Source organism: Hermetia illucens, chromosome 1 (genome assembly GCF_905115235.1).
Source record: "Hermetia illucens chromosome 1, iHerIll2.2.curated.20191125, whole genome shotgun sequence".
NCBI classification, from domain to species: domain Eukaryota; kingdom Metazoa; phylum Arthropoda; class Insecta; order Diptera; family Stratiomyidae; genus Hermetia; species Hermetia illucens.
Genome location: NC_051849.1, coordinates 168,431,057 through 168,449,777, shown reverse-complemented (window position 1 = coordinate 168,449,777; position 18,721 = coordinate 168,431,057). Strand labels below are relative to the sequence as shown.

The 18,721-nt window shown below is 35.4% G+C and overlaps 1 protein-coding gene across 1 annotated transcript in view; it reads right to left on the bottom strand.

Annotated features, from left to right (window-relative positions):
• Window positions 1–18,721, bottom strand: part of LOC119646598 (zinc finger protein 225) — a 46,089-nt gene that overhangs the window by 9,768 nt on the left and 17,600 nt on the right. Inside the window, exons 2-4 of the mRNA XM_038047091.1 lie at window positions 7,240–7,522; window positions 1,746–2,033; window positions 1,045–1,214 (exon numbers count right to left, since the gene is read on the bottom strand). Of these exons, the coding sequence (XP_037903019.1) occupies window positions 1,045–1,214; window positions 1,746–2,033; window positions 7,240–7,522 (741 nt within the window). The remainder of the gene's footprint in view (window positions 1–1,044; window positions 1,215–1,745; window positions 2,034–7,239; window positions 7,523–18,721) is intronic.

Sequence of the window (18,721 nt, the reverse complement as noted above, 5' to 3'; positions counted from 1 at the left end):
TTTCGCAAAAATCAATATTTGTGCAGTAGTTGCACACATGATTCTAAATATTTTTATAAAATCAAGACACCAAAAACGGCATTATAGTGTCTGGCAGCTTTGAAATAATTTCAACTCAGGATTTCCTAACATGCAAATTAGACAAATATCAGAAATTACACCATGAATAAATTGACCAAGTTACTAGTCACACTCGTATATTCACGCAGGAAAGGAACAAAGCCAACTAGGGTCGCAGAGGAAAAATACGGTCCCGGGGTGAAAATTATGCGAAAAAATCAGGCCCAAGATGAAAATTACACGGTTCAGGGACGAAAAATTGTCCCTTCTTTCATTAAAATATCAATTCTGTACACCCGAGATATCCGAGCTCCTTCGACTCCCTCCAGGGCTAGAACGAATAGTTGCCGGAAGGGCAGTCCTTTTGCTTGATAAAAATTACTTTTAATATCTGCTCAATAAATACTAAATTTTCAAATTTCAAATGAAGTTGCTCAGGGGATTTAGTGAATAACTGCTGATGTTCCTAAAAAGGTGTATGTCCTCAATTCGGTCCGAATATTTATTTCTTTAACCATTTTTTACGGAAAGGATTGAAAAGTGTTGCTCACATTTGTAGAAATGTTATCAATGTCCATTTATTGCTTAAATTCAACAGAAGTGATACCAATCCAACACCAAAGGTGATAGAAACATAATTCTCCATACCTCTCCCTGCAAATGACATACCAAAAGGTTCATGATCATTACAGGCTACCGAAGTCAAGTACACCACTTGTCGCTATCGCATACCAAACTCATATGCAGACAGTAAGCCCCATATGACATTCGATACGTTCAACAAGTGGCAGGTGATATTGATTGTCGTAGCAGCCGGTGTACGACTAGTGAGTGGCCTGATAACACTCCTATGCGCGTATGAGTGATATTATGATCACTCACTAACTACACCAAGATCAGTGTCGTCGATCTGATCCGATCTTGGCCGTCGTCATCATATCTTGTATAGGGAATTTTCAAATAAATATCAATAACAAATATTACCTTAATATGTGTCATCCGATGATAGTATAAATTCGAGCTGGCTGTAAATCGTTTCCCACAAACTTGACATTGATGGGGTTTCTCGCCAGAATGTATCCGCCGATGTGTGTTAAGCGAACTCGATGTACTAAAGCCTTTGCCGCATACCATACACACATGAGGTTTTTCGCCTGAACAATCAATCGATAAAGCCCGTGAATATGGTGGTTTTGTTGGTTGATCCGCGGTGAGTCAGAACCATGATTCGAATATGGAAAGGAGATAAGAAAAAATATTCATGCATTAAAAAAATTGAATGGTACTATTGGGATTCTGTTCGGAGCTTGCAGAAAGCGAGATGAGTTACTTATCGCACATTGAATACGAGGTAAGGAAAGTGAACGGGCGTTATGTATTGATTTATTGTAATTGGGAATCCGATCAGGTATCATCGTAAAATATTAATTTATGCTAAGCATAAGGGGCAATGGTAGTCGTCCATTACGGGTTAATTTCATATTATAGTTCGATAAATTATATCATTGTCTTGATTTGAAAGTACGGAAAGGATCCCTCCAAAATTAAAGTAATATTTCACCCGAAGTCAATTTCTCGTTATTCTCACTCAATATTATCCAAGCCCCAAAATAAGTACTCTTTAAATTTATTTTCAATATTCACACCCCCACTTTAAGAGTTGGCACTTATAATTGAAAACTTACCTGTGTGAGTACGCATATGCCTCTTAAGCAAGCTGGGTCGATCGAACGCCTTACCGCAAACCTCGCATGGTAAAAGTGAACGTTCACCTCGACCGCTTCTCGCTCGCGGTGGTGTCCGCTGGACAGATGATGCTGTTAACATGTCAGCCGTATTCTCCACCAGCGATGATATCGATCCAGATGATGAGTCGCTAGATATCGATTTGTGTTCATCTTCGCTGCTAGATGGTGGCGATATTGGTAACAGTACACGCGAGAGTAGCGACATGGATAAATCAAGTGGAGATCCTGTTTGCAAAGAATACACATACGTTACAAGAAGGTGTACTTACGCATAAAACAAAATATATAAAAAAGAAAATATCAATAATATGCAAATGAAACCGATATTGATCGCGGTATTGGCGTCAATATTAAACAATGGAGGGCAGATGGTGCGTAAAGGGCGCTAATGGAATGCAGTTTAAATTGCAAGAAAATAATTATTTTCAGGCGATTAAAAGGTAAAATATTATAAACTGCCTGGTATATTTCTCTGAGAGATTAAAATGTTATTTAATTGATTTTATAATTTGTGAATACTTAATATAAGGCAGGGATTATTTCCAAAGGAGATATCCAAAACTGATGAGCATAAATTAACAAAATAATGCTAATTTATTATTAGAGTCATTCATTAAAGAAAAATAAAATAAGAAGTTTAATTCAAATTTTTGGACAGTAGATTTTGTACTGTTGTGTGTTGCCCACTTATCCAAATCACGCAGAAAGAGAGTTTCAATAATGTTTCATCACAAGAACCAAAGTAGCACTACTCAGAATAGTAGAAGAGAACATGGTTAGAACATTCTTATTAAGATTATCGTGCCTTAATAAGAATTCAAACACTGCAGATAAGCTCCTTAAATCCAATACTGATCGTTTTACAATGGAAGAGAACTCTGGGATAATTTCAGAGTAGCAACCCAGAATCACAAATGATATTGAAGACGATGATAAGGAATCGCCTGAAAATTGAACGTAATGGGCCACTGAAAGTTAAAGTAGCTTAAAAATTGCAATTAACTTCACCTTTCCTCCTGTTTAATATGTTAGGTAGTTGTTGAGTGATTACTATCATTCCATACAAGTTGACAAGGCATAGAGAGGAGCCGTTCGACTAACTGGAGTGTCGAACGGACAGCAGCTCTTTATCTACAATTTCAGATCCGCAGCTGAATCTGAAAAAAGTAATTCGTGACCAGCTTTTTTGGTTTTTGACTTCCAGGAGCAAAGTGTTGGACAGACACATTAAAAATATCTCCATCTCATGGAAGAGCATATCAAATCCAGAGGTTGATTTAATTGATGCGGTTGCGTAGTTTTTAGCCTTGGAAACAATATGCTCGCACTCATGCCATCACTTCTAGAACTCTCCTCTCCTATTGAATGAATATGTTGTTTAACTTTTTCAGAGCTTCTATTTTGAAATCTCCAATTGCGTCAAAATATCGTTCTTTTATGATTTTCTTCAGGACCAGGAGAAAGAAGTGACAAGATGTCATACCTGGTAGACACCGTGGCTGCAGAAAAATAATAGCTACAAATAGGCAGGGGCTATAATTCTTTTAACAAGCATTTATTGTTTGGCTCCAACCATAAACTCAAGTGCTGAGTTTGCGTTTACTTTTTCTTAACGTACTTCACCTTATAAATGATTATTTTTTCAATGGGGAAAGTGGTGTTTGAAAAGATGCTTGGACGTGATTATGACACATTATTGACGGGGCAATAGCAGATGTCCGATCAAAGTCTACTTTAATGAGAAACTTCAAAGAGTCCAGTTTCGCGCTACGATATTGCCAAAAGTTGGCAATTTTTCTTGAACAGTTGTTGTAAGCTGAAATAGACTCTGTTGGGTACTAACAATCGTTCAAGGATTTTGCCATCATAGCTGCTATCTATTGTGACTTTCGACCCTAGATAGGAGAAGCTGTCAACGATGTCAAGGTTGCACTCTCCTGTCGTCATTGTTTTCAGCTGACCAGTACCAGTTTACATTATTGTTTTTGTTTTTGGTGCTCATATTGTAACCATGTATTCCGTCTTGCCTTCATTAATGTGTAGCCTAAGACCTCACGCCGCGTCCTCCTTGTCTTAACAGGATGAACTTCAATGTCTATATATATTAGCATCACTCAGTTAGCAAATCACTGGTGAAACTTTTGCAGTGGGTGTAATTATTCCCTGTACTTCCCAATGTCACAGACTTGCTAGTTTCTCTAGGGTTCGGCTTTTTTCTAAAATGTCGACTTTTTTTACAACTGGGCCAACTATTTTTGTGAGCGAACCAATAGTCACATTCGTCAGATGATTGTGAGTGTAGTTTGGCAATATTGCATCCACAGAGCATTCAGAAGGTAGGGTCGTTGCAACGTTTATTTCCCCCTTCTAGGTGTTATAGAGAGCTTTACTATGGATGACCTTCGCGTTTTCTTAGTTATCAGAGGAGATTTAATGTAGTGTTGTTATTCGAACCCGCAGCATAATACCACTAGAGAGATAGAGAGTCAAAAAATTTGTTATTTGTAGGAACTTGCTTGCTTTCCTAGGTCTAGGGTGTCAATTTAAAGTTCAGAGGGGGAGAGAGAGTGGTCACTTTTTGATAGTGTTCATAAAAGGATTTTAATTTGAATTTGAGCTGCCGGGTTTTCGCCTCAATGTGCAGCTTCTGGGTGAGGTTTTATTGAAGTGAATGTTCGGGTATTTAACGTCGTCTTATTGTGGTTTGGCGATATTTTTTACTTTTACATGAGGACACTTTTCTTTTTACAAAACCATTTGATTATATTTTGACTGCGCACTCAATTAATTACATAACCCCATGTTAAAATCCACTCAGTTTTGCAGTTGTAAAAGAGCTAACATGGAAATTCATCATATAGATGAGATAGACTGCGGGGCCGAAAACACTGATCTGGACACTTTTATTTTGGTCACATGTTGTACAGCTAGAACATCAGCATTTTGGCACATATGACGTTCGACTTCATTAATAAAACCCACATACCAAGCATCATCGAGTGCCAGCATCACATCAAGAATGTCTCCGAACTAGTGATCTGGTATCACTTTTCTGTCTATTGGAATTAGCAATGGTTTTTGAAACAGAATTTTGCTGAATATTTTCGATATAGTGTATGGAAGGCTTATCGATCCGATCGATTTCATTCGAATAATAATAATAATCGTTGGCCCAACAGTCCATATTGGAACGGTACACTACAGTACACTGTAGGAAGCAATGTGGTCAGCGTTGTGCTCGCCCGAGATTATTACTCTGATTTGACTCAGGTACTCAATTACAGCTGAGTCGACTGGTATCCGATGTCAAATCACAATACAAATCCCACTGCCACCAGTGAGATTCGAACCGCGACCATCCCTACGATAGCGTTGTGCTCTAACCACTCAGCTATCTGGACATTCAAATGAACAACTTTAAAGAAGTCACCAAATTATACCCTGAAACTCATTTAGAAATTACCCTTTTTTTCAAATCAATCTTTTAAGGTTGTTTACAGGTAACTCAGTTTAGTAGGTGGGACATCTGGGCGCTTTGAGTGGTGTTATGGCTCTGTTGGTCTAAATACTTCTCCCAGGTAAGCTAAAAATTCACTGGCTTTGTTCTCATTACTTTTGGCCCAATTTCCTGTGGCATTTCATTACAATAGTTTCCGATTGTTGGTCAATTGGCTTCTTAGCATCTTCTAACAATCAATACCCAGAGGACTCAGAAGAAGTTAGCCTGCCCAAAATTTGTTGGAGATCTTTTAAGAACTGAGCAAAATTTTTGTGATTTCGTTGAGTTTGCCTTCTTTCGACGAATAGATTTCTTTGAAGGTGATTCTGTTCAAAGATTTTCGGAAAGCTTTAAAACCCGCTTCCAGTGTTAACCACATTATGGATTTGTTCGCCAGTTTATTTTGAAGAATATTGTGCTCTGGCTTATGAGGTTACGGGAGAATGATCTGTGACAGTTTGTAGCGTGTTTGCGCTATTGTACAGTAACCTTATATTTCCTTTCCAATTCAAAAGTAGATCGCGAGTCTTGTGCGATCTTCTGTCAGCCTACAAGTGAAAAACCTAACTTTTTGGTATATGATGGAATTTGACGCTTAAGATTGCATAATTCAGTTGCTTGCTTTTGGAAGGATTAGCCAAGAAACTATTTACTATAATTTTTGTGGACGAATTTGCTACAATTTTAACCACTTTTGTCACATTGTTCTTCTATTGGAATGTTGCTGCTTCATTTTATTTGACGATTAGTGAGCGATTTCTACCAAAAATTGCGATCGATACCATATCAGAAACCTCTCTGAATGTGAGCCAATGTTCTTGGCTTGGTCAACGTTGCCTTTATTAGCTTATCTTCAGCAACAGCATGGTTCTGTTTGAAGCAATTGTACTGTTCCAAACCTCTTATTTCACTGAAAATCAACATATGTCAGGATCGAAAACAGACAATTTCTGGCCCCTTAGAGCTGATGAATATACGGATATTATTTAGTGTCGTCAGCAGAATAATTTTTTAAACAAATACTGAAATTGCCTATTGCGTTCCGCTTTCATTTTGGTGTCAGAAAATGTTAGTTAGTACTTTTAAATCCACTCAAATGGTGTTGAGCGACATTCATATCAATAGAAGAATCTCTACGATGCGTAAACTTACGAACAAACGGTGGAGCTTTAGTATTTGCGGGCGCAATTTTATAATAAATTTAGTCAACTTTTAAAGTTTTCGGGACAGTTGTGTTCCTTTAGTATTTATGGGTGGACCCTTACGACCAATTCCGTAAACTTTTCAGTATTTGGAGCAGTTCTATCCTCTTGTTCAACTCCGATCGATAAGTCATTACAAAGTTCCATTGAAGTGTTGCGGTAAATTGTGTACAGACATTTACATGCGGAAACTACCATAAATCCGCTGTTTGACAAACAGAGATTACTTAATTGCTGAAGGCCTGCTAATTGTGAATCGCCCCTGATTTTACAATTCTGACTCGCCCTAAACTTGCATATATAGAGGGACGAAAAGCTAATCTTACAAGATATTCGCCTCCTGTCCACCCTTTTATAGGGTACAGATCATGCAGTTTCTTTTTGTGTTTTTCTTTTTTTATTTGATTTACAACGGGTTGTTCCAGTTTCATTGTTCTTACCCTTATTTCTGTGCAAGTAATAAGCCACCCCATAAGTGGGGAAACACAAATACGGATCTGGTTTTGAATTCAGGACAAAGTGGTCGCACTTCGTACTTTACATAAAGTAAGCAAGCTGATATTATAATGTAATCTACGCCCGGCACCTACTGTAAAAAGTACCCCTTTTCCTTTCGCCAATTAGAAATGCAGAATTAATAGGTTGTAACTGAAGTTACCAACGATTTGTCGCAAATTTAAAGTTTTTGAAAATATAATCCAAATATTTCACCAGAAAAAAATATACATACCTTCAAGTATTGAATCCATCGTTTGTCGGTACAGCGATGTTCGCATTCGAACAAAAAACACTTCCTCAGGCCGTTCTGGCAGGAAATAGACAATAAGCTCTTGGTGTGGCCCAATTGGTTGAACGACCTCATAGATAGGTTCTCCTTTGACTTTCGTGCAAACTAAATTGACTTGTGGCCCATATGTGTCGGAGACTCGAAGAAATCGTATCCAATTGCAATGTCGAACGCGCTTACCGAAGTTATATGAAATTTCATCGTATAAACCAAATCGATAGCGAATCTGAAGATGAAAAAGAAGGTATTTTTAGAAATGTATATACATTTGACTATTGTTAAAGGACAATATAATATAAAATAAAATAAAATAAATTGACTTCTTCTCCAACTCTTTTGATATAATTCCTAGTTTCGTCAGAGTAAAATGTTTATTGAAAAGAATATTCAGCAGAAAGGATATGATTAGGTGGAAAAATACAAATCTTTTATGAATTAAATTCAATTATAACTAGATAATTGCATTGAAATGTTCCAAATATTAAAGGTATTAAAAACAAGTTTCTCGTTCGAATCTTTTGTTTGAAGACATTTGTATGAACGAAAGCTCCTCAATTCTTTTCTAGTTTTGTATTCATTGCAAAATATTGTCCTGTCGTATTACAAGCAGGTATTAAAATTTGAAAATTAATTTGCCAAAAATTATATTAAATAATACGGACATATCTTTTCTTAAAATATTTCGCGTCCATCCAATATTTCAATAATTAGTTTTCTTCTGTTTCTTTGACTATTTATATATACCTCTAGATACCCTCTACACCTAACATGAAAACACCTGAACTTTGCAATAAATTAATAAGGTTTGGTGTTTGTAAAATTTTATGAATTTGTTCTTGTTATTTTAACAACTGCCTTATTCTGGCAATAAACCTCCTCCCTGGTTCATATTATAAGCAACGAATTACATCACATGTTGGATACTTTGCCAACATACTTATCTATCAAGCAGTCTAAGCAATTGACATTCCAACGATAATATGTGCAACTCTAGACGAACATCAATAAAAATAATTTGCATTTACATTCCCTAGTATTCAATCTAGATCGTCATTCATTAAATAATTAGGGGTACGAGTCAGAAGAATTTATGGTTTTCTATATCACCTGACAGTACCAGTAATAATAGATACTGTTTGCTATTCACATTATTAAGCAATATAAATATTCAAGATAAATTGACTCTAATCACGGAGCTGTACTGGTTTCGATTAAATCTATGTATATTGCAAATGAGTTTTACTCATGGATTTAAAACGGAACACAACTGATTGTTGATCGTAGTTTATCTGATGATTAAGAAATATACACGTGTTGGAAATACTTTTTATTGAATTAATCAGAATTTTATGAGGCATCTGATATGGTTATTGCGAACAATATTGCTTAGGTGAATTAACGTAAGTGCTGGTTACAAAGCATGATATCATGAACATGCAGATTACAAAGTTGATTTATTGTATAAAATGAATTCAGGGTTCGGATTGTATTGTTTAGTATGAGACTTCAAGAAAGTTGAAGCAAATGTAAATATCACTCTCATAAATAAACTTTACAAAGTAATTTTCGATTAATCAATCATTTTCTGAAAAGAATATCTAATGGCAAAACCTTGTAATTTACTTACAGAGGAAATTTCAAAACATTATTTTAGTTGGGACTGTTGACGGAGTTAATGTATTTGAAAATGATGTGGCATTTCTGAAGTGAACAATGTAAATATTATATATCAAAACCTAGAGGACAAAACCTGCCATTGTTATTGATTTACAACAAAATACAGAAATTTTCGAAAATTAATTTACGAAAAATTATTTACTTATTCGTGTTATTTGTTTGATTATTTCAATAAGACTTTGGACAAAGGCAATTGTTGATTCGGGTGACTACGTATTTATTGCAAACATTATCCAAGGTTTAGTATTTAATGGACTCTAATTGTTGGGTGTGCCATCGATTTCATGAAATATATATGAGCAAAGATGTAACCATACATCAGAGCCTGCGTAAATCGAGATTATATACGATCATCTGAAAGTAGTCCATTAAGTGAGAACGTGAAGTTCCGACAACTGAGATGCAGTTCAAAATCTAGCTACTTTTATCGAGAACTCTAATTGAATTTATATTTGACACTCAATTTTGGATTTTGTGGAAATAAGAAGCAAATTTAGTCAAATCAACTGGCTCGTAACCTGCAGTTTTCGCCGAATGTGAACGACGAAACTATGAGAAGACCAGTCTGAAAAGGTTCTCATTACCTTGATACAACAAAACAAACCTTGGTGTGTTAACTCAGATAAAGCTAAGCTATATGGACAACCCTAGCATCAGTAAACTACATCCTTTTTTCGAAAAATATTTAACACTCTCTTTTATTTTACTTCAAGCAGGAAAGAAAAATTAAAAATAAGCAACCGAAAAGAATTGTCTTTTAACAAAAAGGCGGGGTCATTCGTTTCCATGGAGTTCGAATGAGAAAACATTTCAACTCAAAGTTGCCTTCTGGAAGACATCTTTTAGATCTAATATCCTGATGTAAACCTAAAAGTTGTCGATGTCATGGCAAAGAGAAAAGGGTAGAAGCCCTACGCAATCAAGCAGATGGGGTGTGGGTCGAAATACTTTTCGTAAAGGGGTATAGTGAGAAGCCGATGTAAAGCTAGAACCCGTTCAGTTAAAAAAAATTTTTTTTCTACAGTACAATCAAGGCTTGAGAGATGTAATACCATCTTTTTTGGTAATTCAATAAACAAGTCTTGAGTTAGAATAGGGATTTTCCAAGAGTTTCATTTCCGCACGACTTACGGTTTCTAGGTCCTTATTGAGCGTAATTTTGTAATGAACCAAAAAAGTATGAGAAGTCTAAAAAACATTTCCTAGTTGATTTATAACAAGTAGAGTTCCCACACGGCTGCAGCAATCTGGACAGTTTGACCAGTTGAGTTAATTAACACTTAAATGTAACTCCACAAAGTAGCAGACTGACGCTTTCGTCCAGGACAGAGGCAACTTATCAGACGGTGCCTGGGAGCAGAGTGATCGAAAGTAGCGACAGTTGGTATTCGCTTCATTTATATATAATTACTAACATGACATGAGTACGAATTATATTGAAGTGAAATCCATCCAAAGTTCAGACCTAAACCAGGCCGAAGTGAACTTTTCGTTGAGGATGCTGAGAGTCCTGAGTCCATATCTACTTGATTACGTACTGGACCACTTAGGAAGCGACTTACTTCCTCTCTTGTTGTCCACAGACTCCTCTTTTTTGGGTTAAACACCGAAACACCCCCCAAAAGTTGACCAACGGTTTCATCCAGGGGAAACAAGGGAGGAAGTAAGTTGCTTCCCAAGTGGTCCGATCCATCATCAAGTATGTGCGAGCTCAGGACTCCCATGTATAATTCGAGCAAAAACGGACACTAGAAGAATTGAGCTCTATTTCCTGTTGCATCGACGTAAATAGCGATGTGCTACACTCATTAATTGAGTCCTCCGATTTCGCCTGATTCAGATGTAAGTCGATTCCATTGAAGCGTATTATTTAATCTGCGGGTTGGGATTCTGTATTCATCCATTTTCTGCATATATTCAAACTACTGCAGAACGGTTGTTGACAAGCGAACCAAAATGATGGTGGTTTACAACAAACTCCGAGCGCACATTGAACGGTGGCACTCGAAACACACAATTACGAGAAGAAGAACGAAACTAAACTATGAGTTTTAACTCAAAAACTGATATAGAATATGAACGGAAACAAATGTCTGCAAAATATGAACGCATAATGTAAGAAAAAACCTTATTTGTTTCATAAGTTCACCCCAAAGTAGGTAGGTACTACACGGAATCGGATTAACTAGCAGTTTTTGGAATGATGAAAGACATAGCTGTAAACGGTTTAAGAAAAGCTTGAGAAATATTTTGTACTATTAACTGTGGATTATTTGAAATTTCGAAAGAAATAAGTGCCAACTAATATAAAAGAAACAGAACAAAGTGACAATAGATTGATATAAACAATACACGGATGCACTTAATCCAATGTAAAAATTTAGAAAACCTAAGCGATGTCGAGGAGCAATATCTGTATAGATATATCAATTCTAGCAGCGGCCTTACAGTACTCGAAAATCCCAGAAAAGAACTCCCAAAGTCCCCAGATAATAATATCGGCAGCATATGTCACTTTAAACATCTGCAAAGAACTTACGAAGCTTGGAAAATAAAGAACAACTCATTCCACCTCATAGAGAAGACATCCCACCTCATAGGCAAGACAGCACAAATAGCAAATTTTTATTGGAATAAATTACAACCGTGATGGAATTTTTCGATAATATTGCTAGTTGCTCCATAAACCACTCAGGAGTTTTTTTTTTTTATCAAAAGTTACTTATTAATGTTAATTAAAGCCACGAACTCCGAAAATTTCATCAAATTCCCGTTGAATTTTATTGTGGTCTGCCTAATTACCTCCAGAAGTCAACATTTACTGGGAAAGTATTATATATTTAAATTTCCTCATCAACTTCTCTTTCATTAGGACTTAGGACTTAATTATTAAGCTACCTCCTTGCTTTGTACTGACGAAGGGAGTAAATTACTCCCGAAATATATATATACATAATATAATAAAATTGTAGTTTGGAGTAAGCTACTGGTCTATCAAAGAGAGAAGAGTTTCAGGATACTAAAAATGCAAAGTTTGGATCTCCACAAAAGTGGATTTTTTTTAGAATTTAAATTGAATATCCCCGGGATTTACTTATTTACTGATTATTCAATTCGAGTAACGTTAATTACCTAGCAAAATGTGGTACCTGCGTCTGGACAGCTTAAAAAAATGCTTTTTATTTTACAATTTATTTGATAAAAACGACCAACTGTGGAGTGTTCATAAGGTAAGTAAAAGTAAATTCATATCGAATTCAAGTTTGTTATAAAACATTTAAAAATTAGTCTTAAAGATAATGAAGAAAGTAACGTAAATCTGACAGACTTCATAAAATATATAACATCTCAATTGAATGGTCCCATACCATAACGATGCAGGATATATGTATAAGCTATAAACTGTTGATAACATTGGCTACATATACCAATTCTTTTGGCTTATTTACATGGTTATGACCCTATGTTATTGTACTGAATTTATTTAAAATCCACATTATGCTGTATGAAAATATATGGAAGTTTTCAAATATATGAAAGTTTTGAAAAAGTTGGAGATTGTTTTCCTTATTACGAAAAGCAAATCCAATTTTGTTCAAAACCGGCAAACGAAAAAATTCTAAAACTACTAAACTGAAAAATAAGAAATTATCGAAATTTTATGAAACTCTGCCATGGAACCAAGCAACAATTTTTTAATAAAAGGGTAGCATCATATGTTTCGTACATAAATTGGGTCTTGCAATGTATCCGATTTTACGTAATTAATTGCAAAGGCTAAACTAAAATCAAATTACAGGAAATATGATGCACACAATGTAATTAAGGCAGGAAAATCTTGTTTTGGTCTTGAAAACATAAAGTAAGGAATTTGATTCTTCAACGTTAAACATGGATGCACATTTAACTGGTAAATATGATTAATTTTAAATCAGCAACTAAAAAAATCTCGATAAATTCACAAGTTTATGTAGATAACGGAGGTAAAATGCCGTCTGTTATTGAGAACACACATTCCATTATTTACATAAACACGAAACAAACAAATATCCTAATGAATTCGTAACAGTTTACACAGAAACTCGTGTCAATCGTAAACTTCTTTTCAGGTTAAAAGTCACATAATATATACATCGAAATCCCTTCAACTCTATAATACTGAAACTGAATAAAGTCACTAAAGTTTTTTTATAGCTTTCAGAAGCACGAAACTTCCAAATTCTAGTAAATCAACATTTTAGAAGCATTAACTGAACGCACGATCGTTTTATGTTACAGATACACCTCTCCTCCATCCTACACCCCGACAAACTAGCTTCCGAAAACAATTTATCCATATTTGTATATTTAGTGATTTCCACGAAATTCATCAAGGCACCAAAATTCATTTTCCCTGTTGGATGGTTCTTTTTTTTCAAGCTAATCAACGATTTTATTGCCACCATGAAGACCGGGATGCCATGCAGTCCATATGTAAAACAGTTTGTCAACTTTAGAGCACCGCAAACTAATTGAATATATAAAGTTATAAATTATTTTATGTGTGATCTCCAAGAAAAATAGAAGAGAAGGATGGGGGTGAAGGATAAACGTGAATGAAAAGAAAACAAATAGGTGATATATAAATTTAAAAAAACACATTTCTAACACAGTATCATTTTGTCTTAATGTTTAAATACTGTTTGTTCATCTTTATTAGTACCTCCTTGTGCATAAGTAATTTGAATACTAATTACTACACTTTTATGGGTTTCAACTTAGCTACTTCGTCAATCTAAAGCCCTGGCTAAGTGGGGCTATGCCGCCTGAAACCTAGAGAGTGATCTATTATAGTGTAGAAATTTGAATTTTTGTCTTGAACGTCTTACGAAAATGGATAAATAAGTTTCTTGTAGACGTTATCTAACCAGTATTAGGAGTGGATAAGCAAGAATTGCATTATGGGTTTTGGTTGGCTAGAGAATGGCTTAAATGTAGTTCGCCCACATGCGCTGGATACTGGTAGAATTTGAAAACATATGGGTTGTTGATTGCTCTATTCAAATTAATTTAAATGCACAAAGAGCATATTATTTCAGATATGCTAATGGAAACTTTTTTTATCCAATCAAACTTGTTTCATTGTGCAAAAGAAGTGAGTGGACACAATTATCATGTCAGGGTCATTTGAAGAAAAAGAGTAGTGATATCTGTAACATCGCTTTTCCGGTCACATGGTTTTCTATCCTTTGCAAACTTCCTCTTGATCTTTTCCCGAAACAACGACAACATCTTTCCTCTAAGCAATGCTTATTTCAATCGTGCTGAACAGTATGGAAAACAGTTGTAAGCCTTGGAAAAAGGATGGAAAAGCCCACTCAGGAAATGTGAATCCCAATCTGAAAATTTAGTTTCAAACATTTTGCACATTCGACCTAGTTTAGGTAAAAACATATTTCAGTATGGTAAATAAATTCACCTTATAAATCTATTTAACAAGACGTCGTAAAAAATCTCTAGAAATTCGTATAAAATGAAACTCCCTTATATTTTCACAAAGTTGCTGGCTTAAGTCTTTTGATTTGTAAGGTGTCTCATTTCTAATATGTAGATAAGTATTATAGATAGTATTAATATGAGTCCATGTTAAAACAAGTCATATGCTCGGCGTTTCGGATGTGAATGGTTTTGTATGTTTTTCATATAAAAATATCCGAGCGTATCATAATTACATTTGTACATAGCGCGCAGTGAATGCAGTGAGTGCATTCGTCTATTTATTTCAATTCAATTCAATTATAAGACACAAAATATTAGTATAATATATTTTGTGTCTTAGAATTGAACTAATTTCATGCTGAAGAGTACACTTTGATGTATTATAAATTTCTTGGCGATGGTAACATTTACACCAAACTTTTCAATATGGTGCTTCAAATTATAAGCTATATAACTACAATTTTATAGTCCTAGGATGAATCTCAAATGGAAGGGTTTGTACTAAATAGGGTAGCAGCTATTAAAATAAAGTTTGGATGTCATCCACGCATTGTCATTACTTTTCGGCAAATTACTACTTATTCTGAGACTGGAGCCTTGTAATAAGGGATCACTCTCTAAACCCCACATTCGCCGCCTTTCAAAGTGATGTCATTCTTATGGAGAGTTATTACTTCTTAGTTAATTTTTATATACTGCTGGTTGAACCAATTTATGCATACATTATGGTCTGATGTATACTGGATCTACTTTTGAGAAGGTGCAAAGCATTCGGCTGAGAGGCTATTGTAGGAACTGCGCTGCTGTTTTGATTCGCGTAGCAGCATCTTCCTGACAAAGCTAATTAGCTAGTACCTTCAGAGCAGTAAGTATGTGTCGTCAAAAATCCGCTGTAAATGTAAAACTAGCTCAAATCAAAATAATAATCAGAAGCAAGAGCAATTCCAATCGTACCGCCTCCTAGCCTACATATATATTAGTTTCAGAGACGGTGGGAAGACTCCCCATCACATTTAATTAGTTGCTATTCTAGGAAAGCCTGTAAGTAAGTACATATAAAACTGGATCTGAACCGTCCGTCCGTCATCAAGTGGATGCGGACTCAGGACTCCCTGCATGCTCAACAAAAAATTCACTTCGGCCTAGCTTAGCTCCGAACATACGACGGATTTCACTTCAATATAATTCCCACTCATATCGTATTTGCGATTATATATAAATGGAGTGATTACGACCTGTCACCACTTTGGGTTACGTTGCTTCAAGGGTACGTGTGATGAGTTGCCTGGACGGACGGACAGATGAAACGGACAAAATTTGGATTTAAACACTTGTTTCTCTCTTTTAAGCTATAATTTACTTGCATATTCAGCCTCTAACTATCTGCATTTAATGAAGCGCAGCAGAATTGTCACTTAAAGAATTTTTTCAAGCTTCCAATGTGACATCTTCAATTGTATGCAAAAACCAACTAGACATAATGAAGCCGACTTAAAAATCGACCTGTATATGATAAACATATGAAAAGTTACCCAAGAAGTGATCGCGTCGATCAATGAAACGCCTTTTTAGCCAAGTAAGAAAAAATCTTATATTTTCTTAATTAACATCAAATCAAGGTTGCTGGCTCATTAACTTTTGAGCATTTTGGGTTTGGTGCATTTTCAATTTCTTTAGCTTTGGTTCCATCTAGAAGCGGGGTTGGTTCGTCTTGATCCATTGCCCTATTTTGCGCAGTCGTGGACTCGATCTAAACAGAGTAGTGAAGAGACTTTTAAATCATCAATGAGTGCAATCAAACTAGCGTTATTTCAGTGGACCAACCTTTCAAGAATTCTGCTTTGTTCAGATTCAGTCTAAGACCGAACTGCATTCGGAGATCACTTTTCTTTTGAACAATTTTCTAGATCAATCTCATTGTGAGGTTACGAAAACATACTCGTTGAATGTCTTGTGTGCAGTGTCCATAACAAGAGAGGTGGGGGTGCTTCCTTGATGAAAACCGACAGAGGTAAAAAGTTGTTTTGATATACCTACCAAATTTCGAACTTCTGGCAGTAGCTGTTGCTGTAAGGCATACCAAATGATTTGGGTGACACAGCATTAATGGAATGGTTCATGGTATTTTTCCATGAGTAGCCGCGTCAGTAGTTCCAAAGTTTCAGAGAAACTCGGCTGGGTTCACGGTTAGTTCAACTATGTCGCAAATATGATCCTTAACCCAGCTAGAGAACGGTGTTTTAAAGGAACGTACCTTGTACTATCTTCAATGAAATGTAAGAATATCGTAGGAGTCACTACACTACGCCAAATATTACCTGATGTCTCTTCCTGAGAGACGAATATGTGTTTTGCTTTCCCTCAACTTTGTGCATCAATTTATAAGAACACATTGCCTTTTCTCATCCCCTATATTTCGGTCTAGAATGAGAAATATTTCAATAATATAGTGTTGCACACAAAAAGAGACTTCCAATTCAAAGGGAAATTAGGTCTTCTATGGGGAACTGACTGTAGTTCAGGATAGACTTTCGAAAGGTAAGATTAAGATTTTGATGATTTGAACGCCAAGGTAAAATGCTTTTCAATAAACTGTGACCAATGGTCCTTGAGCCATCCAATACGGCGATAGGCAACCATATTAAAACAATTGTTTGGCTATAAGTCTTGAGATAACTACAAATCATCCAGATCACTTTTTCTAGCAGGTTGAACATCTTTCACTCAAAATGAAACTCGTAGGCTCAGTAAATTGTTTGCTGTAGTTTATCACTTTTTGTTGCAGGATTTGTTCCCGAAAATGGATGTTCCTTTGACTTTTATAGCGTGAACGACATAAATATTAATTTACTAATGATTTGATAATCGCTCTGTTTTGTAGATTTTCTCGCTGAGGCGAATTAAACTTGCTTTCTTCACCATTGTTACAGCATTAACCGATTCCCTTTCCAATTTCCAACTGTCACTCTACCAACACTGTAATATCACCCCTTTAATATTTAGTTGATCTATCCTATAAGTGGTTTTTACTTTTTTCCAGCGATATAACATTGTAGCACAACTGCAAGGTAGCTGAAGCAATGTGGCAATCCAGGCAGTAGGTTTTATGATAAAAGGGGGTTCATCTAAAATGACCGGTATATGATAATACGGAACTCAACTAACCGAGGGTCTACTGAATTAAGGTTTCATCAGTTGCGTCAACTATATTTCGGCTTTAAGTACCCATCATCTCCTTATTTTACTACTTTGCAGGACTTTGAAATTTATATTTCGCCATCCACTTCATTCTAGACAGTAAGCAACGATTTGGCCTCTTGTTGTTCATGATTATTCGTTTATCATTTCATTATTTCTTTTACACTACTAATTTCTATTGTATTTCCCTTTAAATTAGTTCTTATTTACCAAGATATTATAAATTTTATTGAAATCCTACCTGAGGCAGGAGATAGTTTGTAAGTTTGAAACACCACACGGTATACAAGTTAAAGTTACACCACTTATCCATAAAATTTCAATTCGTTTCATCTGGTTTAGTAATTTTGTATTGCCTCTTATGTTGAGTTGTTTTATTGATGTTAATATGTAAATACACTGTCAATAATATCATCAATTTCAATGAAGAAATTGATATTTGAATGCATATTTTATCCAGAGTGAAACCGACGCTTTTTTTAATGGTGGAAACTTTCACACCTTTACATCTAACTCTGATGCTATATTTTAATGTAAAGTTTGATGTAGTTATTTGCATACAAGTCAGGAGAAAAACCTTACAGTGCCCATAGTCCAATTTAAAATACGAGCATGTATATTACCACAAATGTACCATTTTCGAGTGGTAGTTATATATTCAAACAAAACCTGCTATTGCGTGTATGTCTCCTATTTGAAACCATTACAAATCATTACATTTGCTTTCCGACAAGTGTATTTCTCTTAATTGATATCGCATGCTTAATATGTACATGCGTAATTTTTTTTAAAAGCATTTTTTAAAAGAAATAGTATTATGCTCAAGGGTAATGTTAGTGATTGAAAAGCTTGTAATGTCTCCTGTATATGCTTGTTGCAGATGTATTAAATGTGTAGAGCTCAGAATGAAACAGATCAATCCAATTTGTCCATTTGTATTCATAGTCAATATATCCATCACAAAAATCTCCTCTATGACACCCTGTAAACATGTTTTTCACGATCTCAAAAACTATTTGTCGTAATTCACTTTATGCAAATTAATTGTATTGGGAATAGTAGCATACCAAGT